The sequence below is a fragment of the Notamacropus eugenii genome, chromosome 7 (assembly GCF_028372415.1).
Source record: "Notamacropus eugenii isolate mMacEug1 chromosome 7, mMacEug1.pri_v2, whole genome shotgun sequence".
Taxonomy (NCBI): Eukaryota; Metazoa; Chordata; class Mammalia; order Diprotodontia; family Macropodidae; genus Notamacropus; species Notamacropus eugenii.
The window spans coordinates 54771014-54786591 of record NC_092878.1 but is presented as its reverse complement, the minus strand read 5'-3'; the positions used below and the strand labels follow the sequence as shown (position 1 = coordinate 54786591).

The following is a 15578-nucleotide window of genomic DNA, read 5'->3' as shown; positions in this document are numbered from 1 at the left end:
GGAGAGAGAAACAAGCTATTTCATGGTGCATATTCATGGTTCCATGGGTAAACATCATTTTCTGTTCCACTTTATATATGGAAATGCCCATTTTATTTATTGTTTGCTAAGTTCAAAAGAAGAAAATAAATTCATGTACAAGAAGCAAAAAAGGGAACTGTATCCCAGACTTGATTCTGAACAGGGAGAAACTGGTTTTTGACTATAAAAATGATGATAATCTTGAGTAAGACTTTTGTCTTTTGTTTAATATACCCTGACTAGTATGTAGCAGGAGTTTAATAAATGCTCATTGACTGCCCTTATGGAATGCTGTGCATTTTTCCTATCCTTGATTCTCCTCTCTGTACCCATTCTAGTTTTCCAGGGGCTTTTCTGAAATGGAATGAAAGAAGTCACAACTGAAGTCAGCACCACATATATTGTCTGATCAGGGCTGAGTCGAGCAAAGTTGTTTCCTTGATCATTTGAAGGTGAGACGAGGTGCCATAGATATTAACATTTTCTCAATAATGTCAATATAATTTATCTTGTCATTAAAACTTCATTGAAGCACTAATGAAGTCTTAGTGCACTCTAAACCCTTTATGTTGACTCTAGTTCTTCAAAATCATAAACTAAAATGAAAATATAATAAGGGAAAGGGTAACTTGGTGGCTAAAATGCTCAACTAATGTAGAAAAGACCTGCCATTATGTAGAAAAGTTACATACAGCATAATTTTAATATTATAAAATCTCATTGGCAGTAATGTCAGAGGTTACCTGCTTCAGTTCTGAACTAGAATTACACACACACACACACACACACACACACACACACACACACACACACACCATTTTCACAAAGTGGTTATCCAGACTCTGTTTAAATGTACAGTGATAAACTCATGATGAAGCATGCTATCCACTTCAGAGGAAGAACTCAGACTGTCTGACAACAGACTGAAGCATGCTATTTTTCACTTTCTTTCATTCTTTTTAAAAATTTTAATCTGCTTATACAAAATGACTAATATGGAAATGTTTTACTTGATTGCACATGTATAAAGCATATGGCATTGCTCCCTGTCTCATGGAGGGGGAAGGCAAGGGAGGAAGAGAAGGACAGAATTTGGAACTCAAAACTTTAAAAAATGTTAAAAACTTTTAACATGTAATTATGGGAAATAAAAAAGATGGCATTGGACATGGAAAGAACCACAAAAACAAACAAACAAACATAGCGATAGAGAACCCAGTACCTTTGGAGGCAACTGGGCCACTTTTGGATAATTTTCACTCTTAAGGAGTTCTTTCTTATGTTAAGAAGATGTGTCTTATGTCAAAAGTTTCAAGAGAGGATAGTCAACGATGTTGAATGTTGCATGGAGGTCAATGAGAATGAAGTCTAAGAAAAAGCTGTTGGCTTTAGTTATTAGGTCACTGGTGACCTTTTCAGAAGATGTGGGATAGAGAGCAGTGTACTATTATCTAGATGTATTCAGTTGACTTCGTAATGAAATGGATTCAGAATTGAGAATCTCAGAATCTGAGAAATTAATGGATCAATGTCAACTGGAAGGGAAGAATCTAATGCAAGTCCCCAGGGATCTGTCCTTGGTCCTGAGTTGTTCAACTGTTTCTTCAGTGACTTGTATGAAGACAGAGTTGGAATGTTTATGAAATTTTCAGGTGATATAAATCTGGAAAGGATAAGTAATATGTTGGAGGACAATAAAAATTTAAAATTATCTCAATGGTTTAGAATAGTGGGCTAAATCCAGTTAAATTAAAAATTGTGAGGTCTTCATTTAGGTTTTTAAAAAATCAACTGTATATATACAGAATGAGGAAATGTAGCTGCACAACAGTACAGATTTTTTTTAAAAAAAGGATCTGGAAGGCTGGTCTGGGCTCTGTGGGCTGCGCTTTGCTCAGTGCCCGGTGTGATAGCCCTTTCCTGTCAGCCTTCTAGGCTGCTTTGAACTGGAAAACTCTTTCATTTTGTAGTTTTGTGGCTTCCGCTGCTCTAGAATTTGTTTAGAGTCATTTTTACAGATATTTTATGAACTTTGAGGGGAGAGTTTTTACAGGTCCATCCCTCTATTCCACCATCTTGGTTCCGCCCCTCAACAAGTATTTGTTAAGCACTTATAAATGCCATTCCTACCTCATGGCACCGGAAACTGAACAAAATACTCAAGAGACAATTTGATGGGGTCTTTGCAGAGAAGGCCTACTGCCTCCTTCATTTTCATAATGTTTCTATCAATATATCCTAGGAGTATATTAGCCTTTGGGGCTGCTTTTTCAGCCTGTTAACTCACACTAAACTCCTAGTGCACTTAAAAACAAATTACTAGATCTATTTTACATGAATTATCCAACCATGGCTTTCCTGTCCTCTACCAGTGAAGAGTGTAGTATCATATGATCATAGAATTTAATGCTGAAGGGAACCTTAAAAGTAATTGTCTAATCCCTCATTTGATGAAACAGATGCAGACAGTTTATTTGCCCCAGTTTATAAAAATATTAGTTGACAAAAATGGAATTGGAACTCAGGTGTTCTCACACCAATATTTTTAGTCCAAGTATAGGATTTTTTATTGATCCCTCTTCGACTTAAATATATTAGATTTGTACTTTTCATTGAGACCTTTTGGGACTCTATTTGGATCCAATTGATACTTTTGTATTCCATCATCCCAGATATTAGCTGAATCCAATAAGTATGCCGCATTTGCCTTCATCCAAGTCTCATAAAAATGGTGACCTACACAGGATCAAGTGTAGGTCACTAGACCTACAGCATTCTACTAGAAACTTCCCTCCAAGTTAACGTTGACCCATTAATTCCCATTTTTTCCAGTCTTATCATTTACCCACTTTCAAATCTACCTGAGTATAAAGCCCATATCACTATCTATTCCCCCCAAAAAATCATGATAAATTACATCAAAAGCCTTAATTCCAAATATTTTTTGCCTCTGACATTGGTTTACTAGCATATTAATCACGTTAAAAAATGGAATATGGTGAATCTGACATCACTTGCTCTTGATAAACCAACATTGGTTCTTGGTGATCACTTCTCTTTCTTTTCTATGTTCTCATAAATATTCCTTTACTAGTGTGTGCAATAATTTTCCTGGAAATCAAACCCAAGAATTTCATTATTGAAAAAATTATCTCTCTCTTGCATATACTTCCACTGGAGAATTTTAAATCATTTAAATCATTCACTCTGTGTATCCTTTTTTCTGAACTCTTTGTATTCAGCTCTCATAAAATAGAGTATAACTCATACTGCATTGCATTTTCTCTTATCTTTTCTACCATGAACTTTGAAGCTGAAGGATTTTACTTTATCATCAGCCTTCCTATTTGGTCAAAACTGATGAGAAGGCCAACTCCCATTTTATAGATGATGAATCAGGGAACAGGTCTACCTTGAATGAAATACATACAGAAGTGTTGCCATAAGCTCACCAAGTTACTTTCATCTCTAATGTGTTTGTGCAAATCAGTTTGTAAACTTCTGATGTTTAAACTGAAGGCAAGTTGCACATCTCTTCAGCCATCTGGGCAAGGGGAAACCTTTGCAGCTTGGTATATGAAGTCAATGAACAGCCAAGATACAGATCAAGTGAGTCTACTTACCAAGTGTATTTTTAAAGATCCTTATAAACATGGTCATCTCTAGACCGTCTTACTTATAAAGACAGAGCCAAGTGGAAAGCATCAGCTACTCATCATGAGTAAAATAATATTTATTGGGGTATAACAATGCCCAAGGGCTTGGTGAACTAAACAATCAAAATCACAGTAATAGGTATCAAACTAGAGCCCCAAATACCATTTAAACTACAACGAAAGAGTAAATTTTATGGTCTTGCTTTTTATGACTGAAGACGTATACACTAGCTATCAAAATCACTTTAATTTTCAAGCTCACTCCAGGCCTGAAACAAAATAACCCAAAAGCTCCTATTACCGTAATTTAACAGAAAGCAGAGCCATCTTTTCTTTATCTATGACAACACGATGTCATAAATACAGCTGCTTTTCATCCATAATTACATAAACAATAAACATGCTGCCATTCACTAGGGTTTTAATAGTCAATACACGTAAGCAATATTGTGATCTAATGGGCTGCATCTGTTTTCTTTAACCTTCTTCATTTTACTCATCATCCTTGTCCTCGTCAGAAAAATGAGGCACAGACTTCTTTGCCACCACGTTGTCCAGTCCCTGCCTTGCAGATAGGGGTTCACATTCTGAAAAATACATAGTTTAGTGATGTAAAAAAGGATCAGTTATGCATAACACAGGAAAACACATGGAAGCAATGTATTATGATATGCCCTATAAACTGGACCACTTTGTGATGGGCATTACTGAAGGATTCTATTGAGTGAAATATTATTTCAGGGTGCTAACTAGAATTTATGCTTCTAACTTAAACCTGTAGGATAGCTAACAACCAACCTCCCTCCCTCCCTCGCCATAATCTGGCATGCTTTATCTGTGCAAATATGAGTGCTTGAGTGAATAAGCCTTCCAATAACCTAGCTATTGATCCTTATATACAGGAAAATTCTCATGCTATGTTCCTGTGGGTGGTTTTAATTTTTTTTGGTTTATCAAATACTTTACTAGAAAAAAAATAGCTCTGTGAGACTATTAAATGAATGTTCTTCTGAGTCTAACTCCAGGTATGGATAGCAAGAAAAGTGGTCTGAGCCTCCAATCCATGATGCCAGTGAGCCTGTGAGATGCTGGTATGAACTGAAAAAGGTGATCTCATGGGAATGGTGGGAGAGCGGCTGTTCAGCCTGGGCTGAGGTAGAATTCTCCTGACTCAATTTCCCCGCTGACACCTGGCCGACTTTAAGCCTGACTGAATGCAAGTTGGCAATCCACTCCTACCTGGAACTGACATGAAGTTGGGGAGATATTGGTTCCCTGAAATGTTCCTACTCTTAGTGGCAATTTCCTAGAGTCAAAAGGTTTGTGAGTTTAATACCAGATCTATTCAATTATAGATTGTTGGTAGGAAAACATCCGAGGTTAAGTCTAAAATTAAGCTATTAGGCTTAGGACTTTAGACCAACAACAATAAGTTAGGGTCCTTTCATTCTTAGTAATACTGTGGAGACAATTAGGTCAAGAGCTTGTGAAGTTAGCAACTTAAATATTATTTGTGTCTCAGTTGGTTAATGTTTTAAAAAAATTCTTTTGTGATCTATATTGTAAATGCTTTAAAAAGAAGCATCACCTCACCAAAAGTTGGAATTGTTTTATGTGATATGAACTGTTAAAAATGAAAAATAAAATAAAATTTAAAAAATAGCTCTGAAGATTTATAAGCACACCAGAAGTGAAACTGAAATTCAAAAGCTATTGAAAAGACTTTTTTCATTGCATAAGTGATTTTTTTTCTATTCAAGTACTAAACAGTAGTGAAGTAGAGAGGCATTGTGGGAGTCTCTAGTACTCACACATATCCAGCTGGTCAAATTAAAAAGCTATACACTTTGGGAAAAGCCTGTATATCCAGTGCTGGCCTCTACAGTGTGTAACACTCTTCCCTCTGGTGGCATGTGGAATGAGTCAAAAGTTTGTCCATTGCTGCTCCAACTCACATCTATTTTGTAGCATTTGGAGTTGGAGCAAGCAATTGGAGCCTTGCAGGATAGTCTTTAGCAGGAAGTAAAATTGTTGCAAAAGCTTTTGAAGATATTTGTTTATTGAAGAGTCTTTCCAATGACCCAACAAAAATAAGAAAGGGACTTCGGGATTTTATGATTCCAGAATGATTAGTAATTCAGTTACATGTGAAACAGACTCACTGAGGCAACATTTTGCAGGGGCTTTGTGTCCAGATGGGGCTCCTTGTGGGTCAAAAAACCACATTTCCATTCTCAAAGCTTCATCTGGAGGTGCTATGCTCCCTTAGAGCACTTAACTAAGCATGCTCCCCTGAATACTAGATTGGGGGATCAGTTTTTGCATCTGACAGCTAAATGACTCAATCGTGGGAAGGTTTTCAAGCTCTCCTGCTAACACTGTATCCTTTCTTATTGGGGCTCTACTTCAAAGCAAGTTAAGAAACAGGCTCAGAAGTGAAACCATCCAACCTGGTTGAAATTTGTGGAAATTCCTGTGTGAAGGGTGATATGGGTTTTTTTTTTTAAGTCATTTTCTGGGAAATCTTCTTGCTAGGTGAATTTAAATACTTTTTAGACTAAATAAAGGGGAGTTCTCCAATATTAATTGAATATGTGTAAAGACTGAACAGTGAGTAAGACATTTAAGGGTTGACTGAAAAGTGTTTTACAAGTGAAAATCTGAATGTTTGGTTGGCTTTGGATGATCACATAAAGTCTCATATAAACCATATGCAGCACTTTGGACTAAGATGGAAGTTTAGGGAGATTACCACTGGCAATGGGTTTTTATGTGACATTTGAATGTTTCACCATCTACCCAGACCCAGGAAGTGCCATATTGAGGGGCAAGGGAGGGAAAGGTGGTGAAGGCTGGAAACAGGAAAAATAACAGGAAGGGAAAGAAAAAGAAAAGAGAATTTATTTGAATGTTTTTTAAACCACCCAAATAGTTCCACTGCAATTCAGTACCTCCATTTGTGAGAATTTTTCAGTTCCCTATTAAAACTAGCTTTTATGACCCAGCAAATAGACTAGCAGACATAGGCTGGGAAAGCAGTATCACACTGTAAGAGACAGCATACCACAACGGGTAGTAGCACACAGAGGATTCGAAATGGGGAAGAGCAGGATTCACCAGCTATGTGACCACAAGCAAGTGACTTAATCTCTCACTTTCCTCATCTATATAATGGGGATAATAATAACATCTCCTTCACAGGTCTGCTATGAGGCTCACATAAGATAATGTAGGGAAAGCACTTGGTAAAACCTAGGAGTGCTCTATAAATGTCAACTTTTTTATTATTTTTATGATGTGTGAGCACTGCCACTCTCTCAGATATGCCTCTGTAAGAGCTGCTCAGTCTCCCTGGGATTCAACTTTTTTACCTGTAAAATGAGAATAATAGCTTGTTTCCCTCCAAGACTCACAGGGTTAGCATGAAAGAAGAGATGTGAAAAAAAAAATACTAAAAGTAACTAGCATTTATGTAGCACTTTGAGGTTGCAAAGTGCTGTATATCTTATCTCATTTCAATCTCACAAGAACCCTGTGAGGTAGGAACTATTTGCTATCCCTATTTTACAAGCAAGGAAACTGAGGTGAGGCAACATGCATTTATCAAGCACCTATTATGTGCCGAGAACTTTGGCTGACACTGATTAAGTGACTTTCCCAGGGTCCCATAGCTACTAAGTACCTGAGGCAGGGTTTAAATTTGCCTCACTCTTACTCTCTGGAAACCATAATTGGTCACTATAATTCTTTGAAAACACAAAAGCACTGAAATTCAAAAATATAAATTTTAAATTTGGGGATAGACAGGCAATTGATGGATAATCCTTAATAGTCTGTTCTAACTTAGAAGAACAATCAGTCCATAATTCTGTTTATTATCTAGCACCTTTCTTCTAAAGAAATAAAGGCACTTTCATATCATATTGTCACTGAGCCAAGAAGTAAGGTGGGACAAGAATTTAACCCAATTCACAATTAAAAGGATTGAGACACAGGGAAGTTTGATTCAGCCTAGATCATGCGGTTTATATAGTTAATGGAGCCAGATCTAGCACTCAGGTCTTCATTTTCTTTTCTTTGTCTTTCTTTTGTCTGGAACAAAAATAAGAATTGGATCTCTGCTCTTGATTTTTTTTTTGTCTGGAAAGCCACAACCTATGCTAAGCTTCTTTGGGAGAAGTGTTGCTTTTAAACTAGTCCAGAATTTCTTCTTTCTGAATCATGAACTTAATGAGATGGTTAAGGTCTCTCAATCAAACTGTGAAGTCCATCTGAATACTGATTATAGGGAAGGCAACTTCTGTTACTCAAGAGGATTGAGACCCAATACTTCTGGCTTGAGGACATGATCTTTGTATGCTCCAGGAGAACAGACAGTACTTGATACCACTGGGTCACATTGACATTCCTGGACATAAATTCTAGGCCTTTTCCATGTGAAGGAAGTTGAGGCTAAAATATAAAGCCTGGCCAAAGTTCCAAAATTTTGGTATCTAGGTTCCCTAAGGATAAGACCTAAGTAGTTACCCACTGACATTCCCTAAGGAAGGACAGAGGGATGGTGGAATAGGGAGTGGACAAAAACTAAGGCTCTTTGCTGAATTTACTGCAGATGTTATTTATGCACCTTGAAGAATAGAGGAAATGGAAATCATGGGCTACTTCTTGGTCAATCTCCATATAATGGCCATTTACTAGCATACTTATAAGGATGTAGGGACCTAGAACTCTGCATGTTCCTCCACGGTCACTACTCCCTCAGGCCCTTTTCCTCCTCCAACTATAAGATTGCAAATGGCAATTCTCAAGTGGCAAAGACTCCTAAACCGGGTAATTTAACTCTGCCAAATAAGGTATTTTTCTATCCTTTCGATACCTTATGAGTCTCTCTTATAAATCCTGCTTTGGGTATATCTGTTCTTTCTCAGACTGAGGCAGAAGCTTGGAGCTTTGTGACATGGAGCTATAGGGATAAATGATGTTTCTGGACAGCCTATATAACTCTAAGGCCAAAAAAAGGAAAACTCATCAGCAGTAAGGAAATAGATTGGAGAATATTATTCAGAACAATTTGCAACTATTATCGTCTAATTCCCTAATCTCTGATAGGGCCAAACTATTTGTTTTTGTTTTTTCTGTGTTAACAGTCTTCATGTGAAAAGCTTGTGCTGTTGTCCTTGGTTTGTTTTTTTTTAAAATTCAACACAAAATAGGTGTTGACTTGGTAACAGCCATATTTTCATCAGATTGGAAGGAGTAAGAGATAAAACTGTAAACTCTAAGGGTGGAGTGTTGGTGGGATAGCAAGGCTTCATATGTTCAACTTGTGAGCGTCAGTGCTTAAAAACAATTCATTAAAAGCTCAAGTCCATTCAGTTCCCTTCAAGAAAATGTCGTAATAGTCAAAGAACACCGTAAACAGTTGAGTCCGTGTTGGATGACTAGGGTGAGGAAATAGTGTTGAAATCTCCAAACAGATACATGTGACATGTGGCAAACGAACATAGCTAAGTTAGAAAATTTGGCATAATCTGGCCAGGAAAAGGACAAGAATATGTCTAGGCAAACTGTATGAGGAAATGGCTGAATTTAGCTTCTCTAACAAAATGCTTCTATAAATTATTGTTTGAACCATGGAATTTAGCCCTTGACTTTATTGTATCACTTAGTAAGTGTTTCATATATGTAAGCTGTCTCCTCAACCAGGCTGCATGCAAGCTTAGTACATGGAGACATACAGAAAAACAAATAGTTGGGCCCTATCAAAGGTTTGTGGGCAGAGCTCATTTTAGTGGCTTCTCTGGGATCTCCCACAGTACCTAGCACAAAATTAGGAACAGAGTAAGCACTTAATGAGTTTTCAAAGAATTGAAACTATAGTAGCTATGAGTTTTTAATACTGTAGTCCAAAGTCTCAGCAGCCTATCAGAGAGCTGGGGATGTAGTTTCAAAGCAAGGTCCCTCTTTATGCTGGACCACTCTCCTAATTTTTCATAAATGCTTATGATGAGACTCTAAAGTTGCTTCAGAACAACCTGAGGTCTCAGCATTTGTCAACAACCCTCTTCAGATAATATAACATAGAAAAATAGTCAAGACTGTAAGTTACCCTCCTTCTCTGTCTCTGTCCACCTTTCATCTTTTCGAAAAGAAGCTTCTTGTTCTAGAGAGGGGGAAGGGAGGAGAGAAGAAACAAATGTAGCAGTATGGATCAAATTTGGTGAATGTCTATTTTAAAAGCAATACTCTGTGTTTCCTGTGGACATTTGCATACACATATTTTGGAAACAGAACTAGATGAAAAGAATGTCGTGTCAGAAAGATAAACCACAAGAGAAAAGTTAGTGGTTTTTCAGCTTTTAATAAAGTCCTTTGGAGTGCCCAGGGGCCCACTAGTGTCATCAACAATCACATAAAGAGGAAAATACATTTTAAAATACAAGCACTAGAAACCAATCTAGCACAGATCTAGTACCGCCCCATGAAATGGCTATGGCAGAAACCAGCCATCGAGGGGGCAAGGAGGGGGAGAGGAGGAGAATGGTATCTCACTCCCTTTTAACAAACTGCATAAACTAAATGCTCCAGGGGTGTAGTGTTTGATTATTTGTAACAATTCTCCAAGTAAATAAATTCAACATCATGGCTTCTGCAACCAATCCATCTGTAGTTTTAAGTTAGTGCCCCCAGTAAAGATGCTAAGAAAACCATTTGGTCCATAACATTTTTAATAGAGTGAACCTTTTAAAAACTGCCAAAAAAAAACTTCTTGGCAGAAAGGAAAGCTATGTTGAGAGGAAAAAAGCTCTGTTACCACAGTTTGTATAAGTGTTTCCACATACTGCTATATTTCAAACACACAGTGGAGTCAACTAAGCTCAAGAATATAGGACACATGCTCAACAGATTTTTCTCTCGATTATGATTATAGAAGACAGAAAACTTAACCTGTGAGTGGGACGGGAGAAGGAGAATGGGGGTGTTTGTGCTGGTTGTTGTTTGGGTTAGTTTGGTTTTTTAATGAAGGGAAAATCAAGTATAAATGAGGTGATTGATCTTACTCTAAATAAGCTTCCTTAACTGTGATAAAGGAAGTGCAGCATAAAGTTTTGATGAAGTACCAACTTATTCCTTTTGAGTTGTTTGAGTACAACAATTTTTTTTTAGAAAATCATAGATGTGGAGACAAAAATGACAAGTGCCAAGAATGAGCTTTGTATTTTTCATGTTCATTAAAATCTCCCTGATTCACAATCCATATCTCTTGCCCAACCTCAACTATGCATGAAGGCTGTGCCAGGGAAGGAAAGTCAAAGAGCCCCTCCATCTGCCAAAGAGGGACGTTTCTGGCTGCAATCACACTTGTCGGCTTTCTTGGGGAACAGCTCAATTTAATACTTGAAGAGAGAAAAGGCAGACATGTAGGTTGTTCCATCTAGGAAAAAGTCTATCACACTCTGGGTCTTTACTTTTGCTGCCTGAAGGTTATCTTTTCCATGGATGTATGTTATTCCCAATTCCCAGAGTGGCACTAGTGTTAACACCACCAGGCAGAATGCCACCTCAACATGAGCACTTTTATTCCTCATTACTCAAAGCAGAGTGGGACTTGTTTGGTCTGTGGCACAATATTAAATTCATTGATCATGAGTGGGTGTGGAACCAACTTGATAGCTGATACAGCAAGATGGGGTACCAATCAAATTTGCTGAATAAATGGAATGGGATGGAAGGAATGGAATGAAATGAAATGGAGCAGGAAAAGATTTATTAGAACAGAAAGGGATTGGATGGAGTGGAATAGGGCTTAACTAAACTCTAATATCATAGAATATGATAAAGTAAAACATATTTTGGTTTTTCTCTTCAGCAGCATTTCCTGAAACTACCTTGTTCCATGAAATTTTTATTACCAAAAACGACAGTCCCTGCTTTGACACTTGTGACCTTGGGCAAGTCATTTAACCTTGGTTTTCTTATCTGTAAGGTAAGGGAGTAGGATCAGATAACCTCTGATGTCCCTCCAAACTCAACAGCTATGGTCCTACCATTCTGATCTTCTATAATTCACTTTGCCTGTTAGTTCTTTCCCAAATATCACTCTCTCATTCATCCCAGGTCATCAGGATATGTTCAGGCTCTGCTTCCATTCTAAGCTTCAAGAGAAACTAAGGTGGACCTAGGCAACCCTTACTTTGACTGTTTTGTAGGCAATGGAACGGTCAGAGATAGATTGAACAGACAGACAAGAGAAAATGAAAGCTAATAAACAATCCACCTCTCCAGGAGCCAAAGTCCCTCAGGTTAAGCCAGGCTGCTTTCAATGGAGGTGGCAGGTTCCAGACTCTAACAGAGGCTTCCTATCCATCACTGAAGAGCTTAGACATCTAGTGTGCTTCAGCAGAGGTGAATGTGCACAGATGACAAAGAACCCACTTTAGGGGATACTTAACTAGAGCAGGGGTTCTAAACCAAGTTCTTAATTTGTTTATGTCATGGATTCCTTTGTCATTCTGGTGAAACTTTCTCAGAAGAATGTCTTAAATGCAAGAGACACATAGGGTTAAAAAAGGAAAGTGATTATACTGAAACACAGTTATCCAAACTATTTTTAAAATTCAGGGATTCTCAGATTTCAAACCCCTCTACGAGAGGGAATCTCCATCAGCCATGTAATTATGGGATGCTGGAACAGGCAAAAGGCAGTAAGTTTATTTCCACTGAGAGCAAATACCACAGGACATCATGGTGTCTTGCAGTCACTCTCTTAGCTGCCTTATAATGTATTTTTCAGTAAGTGAGCCTTCTAGTTCTGGAAGATTTTCCTTAGGAACACCTTCCTCTAACAGTTCAGAGCACTGCTGTCAAAAGGCATTTAGTTAAATTCTAAACTGAAATGTTAAACCTTCAACATCATCACAAATGATCATTCGGTCTTGACTTGATCAAACATGATCAACTGAGGGATGAGTGATTCAATCTCAAGCTTGGTACCACCTTGCAAAGAGCTACTTTCCCAGGATTAATGATCTGCTAGATTTATCAAATGGAATTGTACACAGTGTGGAGAAACCAAGTGCAGACAGGGTCATGGCAAGGGTATGTCCATTACCAAGAGTTAGGTACAATGGCACGAAAGTCTTAGGTTGGGAGCAACTAAATCCTGGTAGTTTTAAATACTGACTGTATAAATTGAGAGACTAGGGGTTGAGAGACTAGGTTTGGGGGGAAGTCACCCAGCCATTCCATGAACTCAGAAATAACTAAACATAGCTGTAGGTAAGGGAGTAATGGCCATTTGGAGAAGTTAAACCAAAGACAGTGCAGTGACTTTATTGGTAACTTATGTTTGCAGCACCACACAAAGGAGACTGTCCCTATCCAACTCATCTATTGTGTTCACCCAGTTGAGTTTGCTTTGTTTACTGAAAATGTTCTAGAGTCATCCAAGGTGCTGATCAAGAATACTGATGCATGCTTAGAAAGGGGAAACACTTGTCTTCCTAGGTCAGAAACTTTTTTCCTGAGAGAGTAACATTGAAGTTCAAGGATACAGAGGGGAAGAAGAGTGAAATTTGCAGGGACCAGTCATTGAGTTCAGGTGTAAGTTACTTAGCATCAGAGTGTATTGGGTGTTCATTTCTTGCAAAACAACTCTTCCCTCTTGTAGGCATGACCACCTCCCAGGAGATATTAGTGAAGCACAAGTAATGAAAAGACATAGGAATGCATTCAGGTTTTAAAGTTCTTTGGTCAATATTTATTGGATGCCTACTATATATTGAACACTGTGGAAAACTACAAAGGAGAATGAATAGTCTGTGCCTTTAATCTAATGGAAGGGACAAGACAGACATTCATGTTTAACTTAGAGATTCAGTGGAGAGTAGTGGACTTAAAAGCAAGCAAGGACCTAAGTTCCAGTCCTGATTTTACACTTACTGATTGGGCATTGACTATTGGCAAAGCACTTAATTTCTCTGAAATTTGGTCTCCTAATCTGTTTTAATGCCTGCCATACTTTCAGAGGGTTGTCATGTGACTCAAATGACATAATATATGCAGTGTTTTGCACATTCTAAACAACTATATAAATAATAATCTTTAATAAAGAACTAAAAATAGTAAGTTATTATAGAAATAATCACAATGTACATATTGGACTTATGATTTCAATTGGTATGAAGAAGTATCAGTGTGGAAACTCCTTCCACTGATTTAACTCATCTCTAACACAGCTGTCTGAGAGAGTTGCCGAGCTCACTGATTGATTGATATGTTAATGGTGTGTGTGTGTGTGTGTGTGTGTGTGTGTGTGTGTGTGGAAAGAGAGAGAGAAAGAGACAGAGAGAGAGAGATAATGAGAATATGTAGATATGTAGGTTTCAATCATACCTCTGAGACATAAGCAAGTCAATTAATGTATGTGTAGTGTGTGTTGTGTATATATACGTGTGTGTGTGTGTATGTGTGTATGTATATGTAATATACATTTATATCATTGTCCTTAGTAGGACTGCACAAGAAACAAGAAATTATGCTTTCTTGAGAACTCTAAATCTGTGAAAATACTGACTGGAGATGGTGGGACCCTACTAAAAAAAACATCACACATACTTGTGAATTTCAAGCAAATTAACTCTTAGTACCTACCAGTTACTAATAAGGCAATAAACTAAGGAAAGCTAAGTTTAAACAAATGATCACAGTTGATAAGAAACTTCTAAACATGACCTAAAGTAGTGGATTTACTAATAGTTCTTACCTCTTATAGGGAATCCAAGTTCTAGTCTTTGGCTCTGATACATACATAGAAAACAAGTGACAGAAACAGATATACTACACATATGTGCTAATTATTCAAGGATGTGAACTACAGGCTGGGTGGTTATTAGAATGACTGAAGATAATCTAGAAAGGCTTTCTGAAAAAGATGAGCCAAATCTAGAAAGAAGGAAAGATGATGTCTTCCATCTCTCCTACTTCCCTACACCCACTAAACTTATTCTCTGCCTTGACTTAGTACTTCCTGCTCCCACCCAGATCATTGGTTCCCTTCTAACTGTTCTAGATTCGCTCTCAACTTCCCAAGGTCAACTACTTCAGTATTGCCCTCTAAAGCACTTGGACTCCTTCCTCCAAACTCAATGGGCCATTGCCTAATCTTTTCCATCCCCAGCCTCTGTTCTTTTCTACTCCTATTCCTGGACCACACAGAAAATGTAAAACTAAGTGAAACCAAACCTTTAAAGAGTAAAGAAACGACTTCCACTTTGATCCAGCCCTTGGTTCTGCTAAGTAATCTTTTTTTATCCCTCTCATATCTCCCTTATATACTCCCCAGTGCCAAGTGAAGACCTATTTTTTTCTTAAGCTACCAATTCTTCTTCCCCACCCTCCATCTCCTTTATTCAATTTTCTTTTTCATTTTCTGTCTTGTTAATTCCTTTGTCAATGTCTTTCCTTTCCTCCCCTTATCTCTATTTCCATTGCCATCATCTTAAACCCTGCTCATGATGGCATAGGGCTTTTCTGAAGCTATCCTGGAAGAAAGGGAAGGATTAAAGATGGCGTAGGACCACCACTACTATAGCAGATTGGGGAGATGATCATTTCACCTTTGAGCTTCAATATTCAGATGTGTAAAACAGGTTCTGCCTCACACTGACGGTGGAGCTTCCCATTAGATTGTGAGTTCTTTGAGCATATGCGCAGATAGGAGAAATTATAGTAAAATATCGCAAAAAAATTTTTTAATTACAAAAAAAATTCTTGTATCAATTGATACACCAAGAAAGACATAATCACTGTCTTCAAGAACTTGGACTATCATAAAAAAAGGAAATAAACTTTTTCTGCTTGAACTTAGGTAGCAAAGTTTAGAATTATCGAGACAGATTT

General features: G+C 37.7%; 1 protein-coding gene across 1 annotated transcript in view; it reads right to left on the bottom strand.

The window, feature by feature from the left end:
* Positions 1-3736: 3736 nt before the first annotated feature.
* LOC140514429 (uncharacterized) overlaps positions 3737-15578 on the bottom strand; it is a 65647-nt gene continuing 53805 nt past the window's right edge. Inside the window, 2 exon segments of the mRNA XM_072624778.1 lie at positions 3737-4264; positions 9787-9840. Coding sequence (XP_072480879.1) covers positions 9813-9840 — 28 coding nt within the window. The 3' untranslated portion in view covers positions 3737-4264; positions 9787-9812.